The sequence below is a fragment of the Bison bison genome, unplaced genomic scaffold (genome assembly GCF_000754665.1).
Source record: "Bison bison bison isolate TAMUID 2011002044 unplaced genomic scaffold, Bison_UMD1.0 scf7180017864482, whole genome shotgun sequence".
In the NCBI taxonomy this organism is placed as follows: domain Eukaryota; kingdom Metazoa; phylum Chordata; class Mammalia; order Artiodactyla; family Bovidae; genus Bison; species Bison bison.
This window is the reverse complement of record NW_011495042.1, coordinates 5,643,376-5,658,978: the sequence shown is the minus strand read 5'-3', so window position 1 is coordinate 5,658,978 and position 15,603 is coordinate 5,643,376. Positions and strand designations below refer to the sequence as shown.

The window sequence follows — 15,603 nt, the reverse complement described above, 5'->3', positions numbered from 1 at the left end:
GAGGAGGGCGCGTTGAGTCCAGTGAGTTCCAGGGAGGAATGGAGCAGGCAGCAGACGCTCCCAGTCAAGGACTCTCCATTCCAGGGAGGTTTACGCTTCTTTGCAGCTGCTCACAGGAGGGCAGTGTGATCCACTGAGTGAAGTGACTGCTGAGTGAACTGCAGGCAGAGAAGGGACTGTGTCCTTTCCCTGCTCTCCTTCAGAGCCAGTGGTCTCGGGCAAGAAGTGGAGAGAGGGGGACCGGGACCCAGGAGGCGCAGATACACGGGGGTAGTCGGGACAGTGGGGCTGAGAGGGCTCAAGAAACAGGGCTCCCTGCGCTTCCACCGTCTGCTGGCAGGGCTGCGGCGTCTAGCTGTGAGGACTGAGGGGAAAGGGGGCAGGCCCTACATATTCAGCTACTGAAGAACTGACCAAAATGCCAGAAAACAGTCACCACTGAGTCAGTAAAACAGAGAGGAAGAGCTTACTTTAACGATGCTGCCATCTTGATGTATTCTGGAGCTTTTTGGTCAACTTTCTCCATGCAAAGCCGTAATTTCTAAGAACAAAAGAGAAGAAGTAGGTTGTGTCTCAAGATACAGAAAAGGCAACACAAAGGTTGTGTGGAATCAGTGGAGATGTATATAAAATGTGCAGTTTTCTAAATCAAAAAAAAATGCAGAGAGTGGCTTTTAGCTTTGTTCTGTTCATTGTTACCATTTTCCTGATTTACAGACCTACTCTACAAGGAAATCTTGTAGGAAGGAAAGAAGGGTGAACTTTGGCCAGATGTTTTTAAGAGGAGCAAGGCCCTCCAGGACACATGTCACGTGAGCTCGCCAAGGTAGCAAAAGAGATCAGTTGCTATGGCCTTTACCTGCCAGGTGATGCCGGGCACCATGCAAGGCATTGCCAGGGCTCACTTCACAAAAGAAGGAAACCAAAAGCTCGGCGGCTGCTTATAGAAATAATCAGATCGTGAGCTCCGTGTAACAATGGACAACGGCTACGTCTGCAGGTCAGCAAGGCTTCACTGACACCATTCCTAGCAGTCTGACTATTCTCATGGTGGTTCCGGAAACACAGCCTCTGGGACCTGCACAACTGCTAACAGTGACCATTCAGTGACGACCAGACAAAAACTCCCTCCTCCCCATCCGGCTTTGCACCAACTGCTTCCTTCCGCGCCTCCCCGTTTCCTATCACCGCCTTGCCCAACACCCTCCTGGCTCATCCTTCTCAGCCTACGGGCCTCATCCGGGTTAGGAGGCAGAGTCAAGCTCACCCCCAGTCTGACTCTAAACCGCAGGCTCTGGCCACACTCTGCTCCTGTAACGTAGCAGCTACTCAAGGCACTGCAGGGTCGCCGGTGGTAACCAGAGCTGAGGCATCTGAAGGGACTCAAAAGAGGAAGCTCTATGCCTCGGGGTAGTTTCTCAAACTCCCAAGTGAGTGTCCAGGACCCTTCTGGTCCACAATTCACCACCAGCTCCTGCTCCCACTCTGACCCACAGAACCGGTCCACACCACCACATGGCAACCAGCCTTCCTCCTCGTGCCCCTGGGCCACCGAAAGCACCAACCTCCAACTCTCAGGTGGGCAGGGAAGGGCAAGGAAGCAAGTTTGTTGCAACACACCCAGTGACTCTGCGACTCACTCAGGGCCCTAGCTAGTGCCCACTGGCAGAAACTAAAAATAACTGAAAGGAACGATTTCCCAAAGCATTCTTCAAAATCTGCGGGCGTACACATGACGAACAGCCCGAATGGGACTCAAGCCGGTCCAGGAGTCACCTCGTAGAGCCTCACGATGTCGGGCGTGCGCTCCTTCTCGTCGATCTGCTGCTCCCTCTTGAGCAGCGTGTCCTTGCAGTGTGTGCAGCAGCGGATCCGGTCGTCATCCTTCTCGTCCATGACGGAGCTCACGCTGCTCACGCTGCTGATGCTGCCCCGGCGGGAGCCGTGGACGCTGTTGGGTGACTGGCTGGGGCTGGTGTGAGCACTCAGGGAGTCCTTGCTGGCACTGGTGAGCTTGTCTGTAAAGAACACAGATGGGCAGTAGTGAACTCCACAGGTGGGGAGCTGATGCTGCCCCGGGCAAGAGGCACGCACACCTCTGCCTGTCGGGACTCAGGCTCTGTGGTAGGCTGGATGCCCAGTGCCTCCAGGAGAGAGCCAGGAGCCAAGGACAATCTGTCCTTGAAGCTCTGAGGCTCATCCCAATCTGGCCTTACCGCCTCCTGCCCTGCTCCAGCTGCCCGGACACACCCAGGCTCTCCCTGGGACCGTCCCCCGCAGCCTTTCCCCACGCCCAAAGCCCAACTGTTACCCCTGCCAAAGCTCAGCTCAAATGGCACATCCTCCAGGAAGCCTTCCCCAATTCCTTGAGGCAAAAACCATTTGCCCACCTATCAGTTCCCACCACGTCACTCCTCCTGGGGCACTTCCCACTTGTTCCATGTGATGACAGCTCTATGCACAGCCCAGAGCTGCCCAAGCAGTTGTGATTCCGAGGGCACAAACTGTCTCATTCATCGCTGCATCCCTATGGGTTTGTTCCAATAGGGCTACCGCACAGCAGCTGCCCAGTAAATATCAATCAGCCCAAGAGAAGGAAGGTGAAGAGTGTCCCCAAACCATAGCTCAGCTGAGAAAGGGAGTTGTCTCAGGGAGAGAGGGAACTTACCAAGGTGACACATGCCCACTGGACACCAGAGCCCCACCCAGGAAACATCTGCCCCATCCCACGTTACCCAGACGCCCTGCACCCAACAGCATGTGCAGAGTCAGCACAACTCTGCAGGGTTGCAAAACCCCCCACATCCCAGAGTCAGCCAGAATGCCTTGAGAGCATCTCCAGCAACTTTTCACCAGCTGAGAGTCAAAGTCCTGGGCCACTGGGTTCCTCCTGCCCTGGAGGAATGGACGATGCTGACAGACCACACGTGGGCAAACAACCACCAGTGAGCCAAGTCCGCTGGTTTTGTATGTGGTCCTCAAGCTACCTATGGTTTGCACACTTCAAAAAGGCTGTGTAATAAAGAGGAAATGCCACAGAGACAGGATGTGAGCCACAAAGCCTGAAGTGCTCACTATCTGGTCTCTCATGGGAAACGCTGGTCACCTCTAGCACAGACCATTGCCCCCGTGGGCCTGGCGCAGGGCTGAGGCTGCAGTGGGCCTAAGGGATCAATAGTAAAAGAATGAAGGTCCCATGGGCCATACACTGAAACACAAAGCCCCCCCAGCCCCCCAGTGGGGGCTGGTCTCGATGGAGGTCAGGGTCCAGGCCGCCTCCACGTCACCTACTTGCCAAGGGAAGGCTGATAAGCTCCATGCACTTCTTGCACATGATAGACCCACAGAGGCGGCAGTGGTGGCGGCGGTTACGGATGCTGAACTTATTCCCACAGTCCGGACAGAAAGGGACATCCTGGTCGTTGACCCAAGGCACCACAGACTTTTCTATTGCTGTGGGAAGAACAAGACAAAAACCAATCACACACAAAGGGAGGCCGTCTTAAAAAAAGAGATCGGGTCAGGATGAACGATAAAGAACAGAAGGAATGTGAGCAAAGTTCTAGAGTTACCTCGGATCTTCGCAGACTCGGTATTTGTTCTGTCAAACGCAGTCAGCTGACAAGGAGAAAAAAGGGTCAAAAGGAATGAATCTGGTGGTGGATACACTGTCTACAGGCGGAGGCATCGAGTGGGAAGGAGCACACGGGCAGTACTCAAGTCTTATGTCATCTCCAACCCCACGATGTCACAAACAACTTCACGGGGACAGACTATTAGCTTTGCATCCAGAAGGCACTCGCCTTCCCATGACCCATTCCAGTCTGAATGCCGGCTGCCCACGGAAGCAATAGCCAGGGGCAGGCAAGGACACAGTGGGGGGGCTACCCGGAGCAAGGGGTACCCCCGATTCTCCACAGCCCTCCTGGACAATGAAAGCGGACACAAGATTCCTGCCCCACGATGTGCACGCAGAGAGCTGAACCCGTAGTGCTGCCGTGCCGGCCTATCTCACAGCCCAGCGGATATGCATCGGGCGTTTCCAGGGCTGATGTAAAAGAGAGCAGTCATGGTACTCAAGACTCGCTCTTAAACCAACCACAGGACAAGAGGTTCCCACCCCATACACTGGTCCTGGTGGGCACTCCTCCCGCGTCTGGCTCCCAGCCTGCTGCCATCACAAGGTATCACCCACTCTACCCCTTCACGTGACGGTGCCTGGGACCCCCCAAATGAGGACAGGATCTGAAGGCAGAAGGGCTGCCAGGCAGTCAAGTGGGCTTCACAGGAAGGAAAAGGGAAGCTAGGTATGTGGCCAGTCATCGACTCGGGCTGCTACCCTCAGTAAAACCAGCCCAGGCTAGAACCGTGCACCACATCCTCAGCACCACTGTACGTGGGGTGTTTTCCTGCCAGCGTCAGACACACACGATAGATTTAAGGTGACACACACGCTGCAGAAATGTAAATTTCCCTTCAAAGAATTTATACTTGCAGAAAAAAAACGTGTTTTAAAACAAAAAAATTTACCTTCTCTAACCTGATTATTAATTTATTGACTTCAACGACATAGTGGTCAATTCTGGCAGCTCGGTGTTTTTTGAAGTCAGAAAGATGGCTTCGCATAGCACCTAGAAGGAAGGGAGGAGTCAACATAAATGAATTGTCATTTCCCTGAGGGAGCCTCCCTACCCTGAATTTCAAAAGCAAGCCAAAAATCTAGGATTTTAGAGTCTTAATAAAAATTTAAAAACTAGAAAAGCAAAAGGAAGGAAGTTTGCTAAAATGATAACTATGGTCACCTTGGGGCCGCAAAGTACATTAAGAAAGACCTCAAGGACAGAGCCTGGGCTCTGGAACCAGCCTGTGCTCAATTCTGCCACACACTGTGTGACCTTGGACAAGTTCCTTAACATCTCTGTAACATGGAGTACTCAGCTATAAAATGGGGAAAACAGGAATAGCTACCGCACAGTGCTTTTATCCAGATTAAAGAAGTTAAATTTATAAAACCCTTAGAACACTGCCCGGCATGTGAACTTTTGTTAAAGAAGAAGGAAATAACATTATGGGCCTTTTTTTTAAATCTTAAACTTTTCTATACTTTTCACAGTTGGTACAATATGGCTTTTTCATCAGAATGAACACAACCCTTCTCTAAATAGCCCCCAACATACAAATGCTAAGAGACGCCTTTGTGGGGCTAGTTCAACCGATAGCATCCTCAGTCCAGCAGCCAAGACCTAGGACAATCCTCATACAGATGGAACCAAGTAGCCTTTTGTCTCAGAGCATCTGGAAGAGCTCCTGCTCAATCTCTCACCGCTTCTGAAAGCCGGCCCTGACTCCAACCCCTCCCAGCACTCAATTCATTTCTTCCTCCCAAAGACGGCTTGTTCATGTAGGTACTTTACTGTACCTAGATCTTTATACTAGATTCTTAACCATCTATTATTCTCTTCTTCCTAGCCATAATGTTAACATCTAATTAAAATTTAGTTTCAAATTTTTAGGAGTGTTAATAAGCATTAACTCTGAAAATCTGCCATTCTCTTGACCTTTTGCAATTTGTGCCTTCCTTCAGTTGTTAAATCAGGGAAGTTAACTGGAACATCACCTTGAAAAATTTAACACTGGCAATCATGAAATAAGTTATCAAAAAACTCATAAGAGGTCATACACTTAAAATGTCTCCTTCATGTTTTTAATTGTGTTTCATATGTAACAAATAAGTATATGCATATAGTCTTATTTCTATTTTCTCCTGCCATGATGAAAGTAAAACGTTGCCACTCTGTAATATGTTAGCCACTGGCCACACATGGAGACTGAGCTCTTAAAATTTGACTGGTGTGTGGTCGTGGAACTGACTTTGACTTTTAAATCTTATTTAACTTTAAATGGAATGGGCATCACTATCCTTTCCACCTCACATGGCTTTTATGAAAGGTGAACAAGATAATGAGTATCAAAGTATAGTAAAGTAGTACATGACTCCCCTAGCAATTGGTGGTTAAGACACCACATCCAATGCAGGGGTTGTGGCTTCAATCCCTGGTCAGGGAATTAAGATCCCACATGGCACGTGGCTCAGCCAAAAAGCAAACAAAGTATAACAAAGTACTACCAAAAAAAAATCATTATTTATCCATCACATGGATAGACAGTATTATATTAATGATCACTAACGTTCAACAGTTAAAGGACATGGAAGATTAGTTCAGCTCCATGTGGCATGATCTTTTTGGTAAAAGCTTCACTGAGTTATCATTCAAATACATACAATTCACCATTTACAGCATACAAAATCAGTGGGTTCTAGTTTACTGACAGGCTTGTGCAACCATCACCAAAACAATTTTAGATTACTTCCATTACCCTCAAAAGATGATAACTCGGAAAGCAAGTAGATGATACCATAATTACACACATCAGAAAATTAAGCTGCATGAACCGGTGGTTTTCAGTAGGCAGGTAGCATCTATATGAGAAGAGACAGTGGACTGTGTCTGGACTGATGTCCAGAGACTCGGACTCCTATTTCAGTTCTGCAGCGCCCCAGCTGCCTGACCCTGGGCAGGTCCCCATGGAGTTCAGCAACAATTAAATGAGAGTCCACATGTAAAGATTTAACTCGGTGCCTAACGCCGCAATGCTTTGTGTTTGAATGCCCAGCTCATCCTTGTTGGTTATCTCACCCCTGCTGCTGCTGCTGAGTCGCTTCAGTCGTGTCCGACTCTGTGCGACCCCAGAGACGGCAGCCCACCGGGCTCCGCCGTCCCTGGGATTCTCCAGGCAAGAACACTGGAGTGGGTTGCCATTTCCTTCTCCAATGCATGAAAGTGAAAAGTGAAAGTGAAGTCGCTCAGTCGTGTCCGACCCTCAGCGACCCCATGGACTACAGCCTTCCAGGCTCCTCCATCCATGGGATTTTCCAGGCAAGAGTACTGGAGTGGGGTGCCATTACCTTCTCTGTATCTCCCCCCACTAGGACACAAAGGTCATGGGACGCTTACAACCATGCAGGTTTACTGGTGTCTCTTCAGCCAACTCTGAAAACATACAGACGCTCAATAATGAATGAATGAATGAAAAGCATTTCTTACCAAGCTCCTGGGGTTCCCACATGTAAGGATCGACCCCTCCATAGCTGAAAGACTCGTATCCTTGGGTGCCTGATTCAGCTCGATCATCTCCTTCCCGTTTCAACAGCCTGTTCTTTGCTTTCCTAGCCTTCTGGACAAGACCTTAAAAAATGGAACAAACGCCATATGAATCCATGAAGAATACCAGTGGAGTGTTGAGGTGCTACAGGAACAGCACTCAGATTTCCCCCATCAACAGGCTCCCAGTGCATTTCATGAATTCTCCTGTACCAGGGTTCTTTCATTCTCCAAGGACAGAAGCAGTAGGAGGGAAGGAGGCAAACTTCTAGGACCACTGTCCCAATCCCATCCTCCAGCCCGTATCATTATAGGGATCTTCTCGTTTAAAAAAAATAATTGATTTAAATCAATTATGAAGTTAAGGGGAGACTCAATGGCAGGCTGAGGAACATAAGCAAACCCTACCAGAAAATTGGTTCTGAGGTAAAGACTCTTGGATTCAAAGACCTGGACAAATACTATGAAAGATCTGTACATGCTGGACGTGTAGTACAGAAAGGAACCCCTGGGTCTCGGGTCCCATAAGAAAGCTGCAGATGGTGATTTCAGCAGTACTGTTATGATTAAGTCTAGTCTACAATCTTAGGGCTGCAAAACAGACTTCAGATAAAATTCAAGAACTTCAAGGACAGTTAATAGTTGGAGGCCAAGGAAGGACATACAAGGAACCATGTGCTCCTATGAGGACAAAAACGCCCAGTCCAGAGTTTGAAAGGTGGAGGGAGGGCTAGCCAGCAGGGGCATGAGGACACTACAGAGAGCATCGTCTCCCCCCCAAGTCACTCCCTAGCCTTGGGTCTTGCCTCCCAGATTCCAGCAAGACAAATGGAATCAGAATCTGTATGAACACCAGAGTGGCTCCCAGATTTTAAGTTTCCCAAATAAGAGGCTGATTAAGAGGAACAGAGAGAATCAGGAAAGATAATTCAACTGACAGCCCTTGTGTCCTGAAAAGGCTCTGGTAAAAAAAAACAAAATGCATTTCAGACAAGGCACATGTCCTCAATTCAAGATGGACCAGGCAATGAACCCTTCCTGAAAGGTTTTGTATGGCTTTGGGGCAGAAGGCAGCTACAAAGGAAGCCTAGAACCCACTGTGTAGCACAGAGAACTCTACTCAATGCTCTGTGGTGACCTAACCAGGAAGAAAATTCAAAAAGACGGGGATGTTTGCCTACGTATAGCTGATTCACTTTGCTGTATAGCAGAAACTAACACAACATTGTAAAGCAACTGTACTGCAATAAAAATTAAAAACAAGAAGGAAAGAAAACAGTCCCCCCAAAAGATCAAAAATAAATAAATAAAATAATTTAAAAAATAAATAAAGTAAGCTTAGTGAAGGCACCAGGAGGACCATGGGCTGTAGATACAGTGTCCCTCTGATGCCAGCTATTGGGAGTTAGGAAAGAAAACAGCCCATAACCTGCCCTTGAAGGGATGGTGAGGCTACTTTTAAGAGGCTATGTTGGAGTTAGAACCAAAGCTTAAGTCAACCAAAGAAGGTTCCTCTTGTAGCCTTCCATTGTGACCAATGCTAAACGGAAAATGAGGAACGCCCTCCCTAATAAAAGCAGGCTTTCGTGCTCGCAGCCTGGCCCCTTAGCTGGCATCATCTTTGAGAGTTCTTTCCAGTCCCAGGTTTTCCAAGCACCCACAAGTCAAGTAAAGGAAGCAGGAGGAAGGAGCAAGGAACTCCACGTGGAGACGTAGTTTCCAGTATCTGATCAGCCCACAGCATTTCAGCTCAGTACCACGTTTCTCCTTTCCATTAGTTGAGAAGAAAGCCGGAGTCTTGACTTCTTGCAAATGTTTTGTGATTATGAGCCAGATGAAAGGAGAGGGGCCTAAAATCTAGGTGTCTGATTCATTTTGCCCATCTTCCCTTCACAGCCAAAGCTGACAAGAAATCCACTGTCTCTCAAAGGAGGCAGAAACACAAAAGCAGAGAGAAACACTGACAGAAAAGAGGAACTAAATTTGATTACTTCCAGTCTCTTTCTAGCCAGGATTCACGATTAACCCTCACTTCCTTTCAGACGGAAACAAAAGGTCCTCTATCTATTATTTCAATAATCTTACACATTTTCCCTAATAGAAGCGCAGTCGTCCCAGCAATGTGAAGACACCACTCTCTAACCTCTCTAGCCACTAGCACCAAAGCCTTAGCAGAATCCCAGTATACGACCCAGTCCAGCTGACACCATGACTGGGTGTTCACGGAAAACCACGGAGCCCCTCAGTTGTCCCAAGGCCACTTAGACAAGCAGTTCATTTGTTTGCTAGTTTTCCAGCTGCAGTGTTCGCTGTGATCAGAATACAGGGCCTCACCTCCGCTGTGATGCCACGGGCAGAGCATGGAAGACACGGGGCCAAGGCCTAGTTCTGTCAATCCCTGCGTGACCTTGGAGAAGTCACTGTACATCTCAGAGTCTTGCTGTTTCTCTGGAAAATGAGATCAACCACCTTCCTGCAGGGTTGTTGGGAGAGTATGTGAAAGAACACACATTTCTCTCTTGTTCTTTCTTCTCTTTCGTCTCCTAAGAGCCTCCTAAGAGGCTGCTCCAGACTCTGCAGCCAGAAGCCACCTCATCCACTGTAGCCCTCAGGATTCTGAAATGTTCAGCTGTCATATTTTTTGTCAGAGGTTATAAGTAGTAATGCTTTCAACAACTTTTTTTCTGAACTGAAAAGTGAGACAGGGAGTGAGATTATTTTGATTACAGGCGGCGTGTGACTCACATGTGCGGAGGCCAAAGTCCACTTAGGAATACATGGATCACTCCTTTCTCTCCCACCCGACAAAGTTGTGAATACGGCATCAGACCTTTTTAATTTCATTGCCTTCAGAAGTGTGGCCAGCACTTAACTGAATCACTAGGAAAGAGCGTTCCAGAGCACCAGCATCGTACTTAGGGGTTAGAGTCTGAAGTCTAGGAAATGAATACTCTGAACAGCAAAAATTACCTTCAAAAATTCTTTTTACAACCCTTTAGGACCTGAGGGTCCTTGGAAGCTCACCAAGTTTGGAAACTTGGAAGACACCAAGTTTCACCTCTGTGGGTTTTCCTCCTTACATTTCAACCATACCTTCCTTTTCCTGCGCTGCAGAGGGCAAGGTGCAGTGAAGGAATTAAGGATGGCAGGAAAGCCTGAATCTGTGACAGGTAAACGGGTGTACAATGTGCCTCCGCTTACATAGCAAAGGAAAGGAATTCCACCCCAAAACCCTCTGGCACTGGCAGTTGGATAATTCAAACAGGCTAGAAGAGACAGCAGAGAACAGTAATTACACTTACTGGGTTCAGAGCCAGGCTCCACCTCACTGTGCAGCTTCACATTATATGTGAAGTGTAGGCATTATCTCGGCGTTTCATGTGTGTGTCTGGAATCCTCATCAGAAAGATGGGGCTCATTGACAATACAGTTATGGTGAGAATTCAATGAAATTGATGCAGGGGAGTGTTTTTAATACTGCCTGCTAAGAAACCTGGAAATGGCACCCCACTCCAGTACCCTTGCCTGGAAAATCCCATGGATGGGGGAGCCTGGTAGGCCTACAGTTCATGGGGTCACAAAGAGTCGGACACGACTGAGCGACTGAACCGAACTGAACATGGAAAACACTAGAAACATGTTCTCTATTGTTATTATTAACTTACTCTTAGTTATCGTGTGATGGTGGTGTCAACTACAAACTGGCACTTACCAAGAGCATTGCCAACAACTGAACAACAAAGCGTGTGCCACCTGCCTCTGGAGACTGAACCCCACGCTGCTCTAGCTGCTGACCTTCAGCAACCCCTGAGGGAGTTCAGGGTGGAGGGAGGTGCTCTTCGCTCCAGGGAATCTGGTGGGACAGCTCTTTAGACAGTTGGGTGTTTTTAGGAACAGATTTTATGATCTCAATCCTTGGATCTCCTCATATCTAGAGAAGCACTAAATCCCTTCATGGTGACATCAGACCCTCATGACTAACAAAAAACCTGTTGTAAATTGAGTGCTTCATGGTACTGAACTCCCCCTTCACCAAAACCTTATATATTGACTCTCCCCCACTTCTGCTTTGGAGCAGTCTCTCAGAGCTATCTGAGATGCTGCCTCCAGAGCTGCAGTCCTCATTCTGCCCCAAATAAAACTTAACTCACAACTCTCAACTTGTACATCTTTTTTTAGTCCACAGTGGCATCCATGGGAGCTGATAAAAACCATCCCATGAGTTAAAGCTCCAAATGACAGAACAGGATAAGCAGGAAATCCTAGCCTCTTACTTTTAATTTGCCCTTTGACATCACGGTCTTCCCCGGAGTGCTCTTCCTCATAATGTGACTGCAGCTGATAGAAAGACTGCAGGTCCTTCAGGCACAAAGGGCAAAGGAAGCCCTCTCTCACTTCTCCTGGGTCATCCAGAGACGCCATGGGGTGTCTCTCTCAACCCCCAAAACGCAGGGGCCTCATGCCAAGAGTCAGCTGGATTCCTCCACAAGAGACAAGGGATCCCACAGCATTAGCTTAGACAAGGGATCAAGCAGCACCCAGACGATGGGGAAGTGGCATCATGGTCCCAGATGAGGTGTCCTCTCTGGAGCAGAAGTCCTGCGAAAGGAAAAAAGAAAAGGGAGGGGGGAACAAATTCAGGCAAATTAGCAGCAACTGAGAACTTTCCTTGTTCTTTTCACAATTCAAGATGGGTACTTAATGTTTTCCAGTGCAAGTCTGAGAATACAAACTGCTTTCCCAAATCCTTAGACGGAAACCTAAAACTTTGTAAGCTGAGACCATCACTGGACAACAACTCAATGAAGGGGGAAGCACAGACTCCTGAAGATAAGAAAGGAAAATACAACATCAAAAGGGTCAATTCTCTAACATTTATTCCAACTTCATAATGTGCATGCCATGTCTGAAGTAGTTCTCAACAAGCAGAAGTTTTTACTTGTCTCTCTTTCCCTTGACCATTTATTCAACTACATATATGGAGTTTTTGCATCTGTATCAGAAATGCACTGATGTTAAAGGGATAGCATCTATCCTAGAAACCAAACAAAAATGTCAACGTCAGTCTAAGGAGCAGCATTAGAAACTTGAGTGATCAGAAAGAAAAATCTACTTTGATCGCCTCAAACTGAAAATAACACAAATATTTATCAAAAAAAAGAAAAATATATCTTGTGTCTTATTTTGTACGGTACTTGTTCATAAACTTACTAGACTTCATAAACCAGCAAACCTAACATTCTCCCTGCCTCAAAAATAAAAGAACCCGGTTCTTAAACAATTCAGAGTTTAATAAGTTACGTTTTCAGTTTTATCCAGCCTGGACAAAGTCACTTTCAATGTCAACTTGAAAAGACTCCCAGCCACAGGGAAAAACGTAGGCAAAACCATTCCACCAAAGCCAGAAGAGCTTCTCAAGAATCTGAGGCCACAAACGAGGGTGGAGAGTGAGCAGGAACGTGTGAACCTCAGCTTTGAGCTGCCGATGGACCCGCTTACAGGCCGCTGAGGAGGGACTGCCCAGTCATCAAAGCCAAGCGGGGTCGGTGTCCCAGGAAATAAACAAATGAAACACGAGGTTCCTGTTTTCTTCCTCCAGTGAAAAAGCCCGATGATTACATACAATCACAGCTCAGCCCCTTCCACAGACAGCCGCTGAAAGAACAAGCAGTTCCTAGCCAGAGGATCACCCGATCCTCCTCTCTTTCCACTCACCCAACCAGCCGCAAATCCAACACACACTCCCGAAATCTCAAGGCACCCTCACGTCCTCGAAAAAGCACTGCTCAGGGTGTTCTGTCCCTGGCACCTCTCCTCACAGCACTAACCTCAATTTATAATCACAGGTACACAAAGCGACGAAAACCCACAGCCTGTGAGCTGTGTGAGGGCAGAGGCCACGTCCATGTTCCTACCACCACACCCGCAGGTCAGTGCCTGGCACCAACCTCCGATGATCCCAATAACGCTCCGGGAGGGAATGAATGAATGAACGAACTCTTAAGATCACGTAACCAAACACCCACTACAAACCACCTAGCTGGGCCCCAGGTCCACAACACAAGCGAGACCCGCATACCCGAAATCCTGTCCGAAATCCAAATAAGGCCCACGGTTCCTGCAACTCCTCGTCCAGCGCGAGCGCCGCCGGCCGCTCGCCGCAGCCTGGGACCACGCAGCCCCCCGCCGCAGAACCCAACACCGCTAACGCGTCCCCGCGCAGCCACGGCCGGAGTAAAAGCACCGCGGACACTCGGGTGGGACGCGCGGCAGGAGAGGCCCGGCGCCCACCACGCAAGTCACACCCACCACAACACAGGGCCACCCGGCCACCGCCACCAACCGCCCGTCTGCTTGCCGAAGCGGGGTGGCGCCCCAACCCGGAGAGTCGCCTGGCCTTCTCTGTACCCTGCTCGGGCCTCCCCCGGGCGCTCAGGCCTGTCCAGTCGTCAGACGCGGGCTCCGGGCCTCCACAAGCCTTCACTCGGGCGCGGCCGCCATCTCCATCAACACCTCGGCGCTCGGCAGGCACGCCTGCGGCGGCACCGAAACCAAAAGACCGGGGGAGAAAACACGTAGGAGCGCCGAGTCATCGAGAGGCCGGAAAAAAATTCCCCAGGAACGGCGCAGCGGCGGCTTCTGCGCAGGCGCCGGAACGAGTGGTCGGGTTTGTTTTGTTTTTTTCCCTTCAGTCGTGTCCGACTCTGTGCGACCCCATAGACGGCAGCCCACCAGGCTCCGCCGTCCCTGGGATTGTCCAGGCAAGAACACTGGAGGGGGTTGCCATTGCCTTCTCCGAGTGGCCGGGTGACGCTCCTTGATTATACGTTTTTCCCGACCCCGGAACTTGGGGTGGTTATTCAACTGCTAGGTCGTGTCTGACGCCTTGTGACCGCATGGACTGCAGCACGCCAGGCTACCCTGTCCTCTTTCTCTCTCTCTGTCTCGGAGTTTGCTCAAACTCATGTCCATCGAGTGGCGATGCCATCCAACCCGCTCATCTTCTGTCATCCCCTTCTCCTCCCCGCTTCAATCTTTCCCAGCCCCAGGGTCTTTTCCAGTGAGTCAGCTCTTCGCATCAGGTGGCCAGAGTATTGAAAGTTCAACTTCAGCATCAGTCCTTCCAATGAATATTCAGGGTTGATTTAGATTAGGATTGACTGGTTAGATCTCCTTGCAGTCCAAGGGACTCTGAAGAGTCTCCTCCAAGATCACAATTGGAAAAGGCCTTCTTTACGGACCAACTCTCACATCCTTACATAACTACTGGAAGTTCAGGGGCTGAGAGTCGGGGGGCGGTGGGGAGGTGGGGAGAGGTGAAGTTAAACCCCATCCCTTGCTTTCCACTCCATTGCACAGATTGGAAAACCGAACCTTGTAGCCCTTTAGGCCTTGGCCAAGGTGCGTAGTATATGAGGCATCCAGGGGTCTTTAATGCGTCCTCTAGACCAACAACTGCAGTTCTATTAATAAATTAATTAGAAACAATAAAAGTTCTGGGGCTTCCCAGGTGATTCAGTGGTAAAGAATCCGCCAGGCAATGCAGGAGATGTGGGTTCGATCCCTGGGTTTCGAAGATCCCCCGGAGGAAGAAATGGCAACCCACTCCAGTATTCTTGCCTGGGAAATCATACGGACAGAGGAACCTGGTGGGCTAGAGTCCGTGGGGTCCCAAAGAGTCACACGCAACTGAGCACATATACCTAGTACATAAAGGTCCTGAGAGCTAGAGAGAAAAGGCTATTTGAGAAACTTGCAGTATGTGGAACCGTCTAGAATATTACTGCATGGGCTTAAGCTTGAAATAAGACAGAGGATCCAACCCAAGCATGTACAGGGTGCTCAGGAAAATCTGTGAATCTTCAAATGCAAAACAAGATGGCGATGAGACATCACCTGGTAGCTGAGTGGCTGTATCACCAAGAAACGTGCTGGTGAAGATGGGAACTGCGACTGTAAAGCGATGCAGCCATTGTGGAAAATGGCATCAGTTCACTGCAGTTCAGTCGCTCAGTCGAGTCTGACTCTTTGCGACCCCATGGATCGCAGCACGCCAGGCCTCCCTGTCCATCACCAACTCCCGGAGTTCACTCAGACTCACGTCCATCGAGTCAGTGACGCCATCCAGCCATCTCATCCTCTGTCGTCCCCTTCTCCTCCTGCCCTCAATCCCTCCCAGCATCAGAGTCTTTTCCAATGAGTCAACTCTTCGCATGAGGTGGCCAAAGTACTGGAGTTTCAGCTTCAGCATCAGTCTTTCCAAAGAACACACAGGACTGATCTCCTTTAGGATGGACTGGTTGGATCTCCTTGCAGTCCAAGGGACTCTCAAGAGTCTTCTCCAACACCACAGTTCAAAAGCATCAATTCTTCGGTGCTCAGATTTCTTCACAGTCCAACTCTCACATCCACACATGACCACTGGAAAAACCATAGCCTT

At 49.0% G+C, this 15,603-nt stretch overlaps 1 protein-coding gene across 5 annotated transcripts in view; it reads right to left on the bottom strand.

Annotated features, from left to right (window-relative positions):
- The window catches only part of RBSN (rabenosyn, RAB effector), a 35,404-nt gene that overhangs the window by 9,141 nt on the left and 10,660 nt on the right, over positions 1-15,603 (bottom strand). Inside the window, exons 1-8 of one of the 5 annotated variants that reach the window (XM_010862477.1) lie at positions 13,507-13,743; positions 11,438-11,762; positions 7,107-7,247; positions 4,531-4,631; positions 3,573-3,618; positions 3,292-3,453; positions 1,777-2,018; positions 471-541 (exon numbers count right to left, since the gene is read on the bottom strand). In XM_010862477.1, the coding sequence (XP_010860779.1) occupies positions 471-541; positions 1,777-2,018; positions 3,292-3,453; positions 3,573-3,618; positions 4,531-4,631; positions 7,107-7,247; positions 11,438-11,585 (911 nt within the window). In that variant the 5' untranslated portion in view covers positions 11,586-11,762; positions 13,507-13,743. Of the gene's footprint in view, positions 1-470; positions 542-1,776; positions 2,019-3,291; positions 3,454-3,572; positions 3,619-4,530; positions 4,632-7,106; positions 7,248-11,437; positions 11,763-13,472; positions 13,744-15,603 lie in introns of those variants that run through there. The other 4 variants (XM_010862476.1, XM_010862475.1, XM_010862478.1 and 1 more) reach the window with 4 other exon arrangements.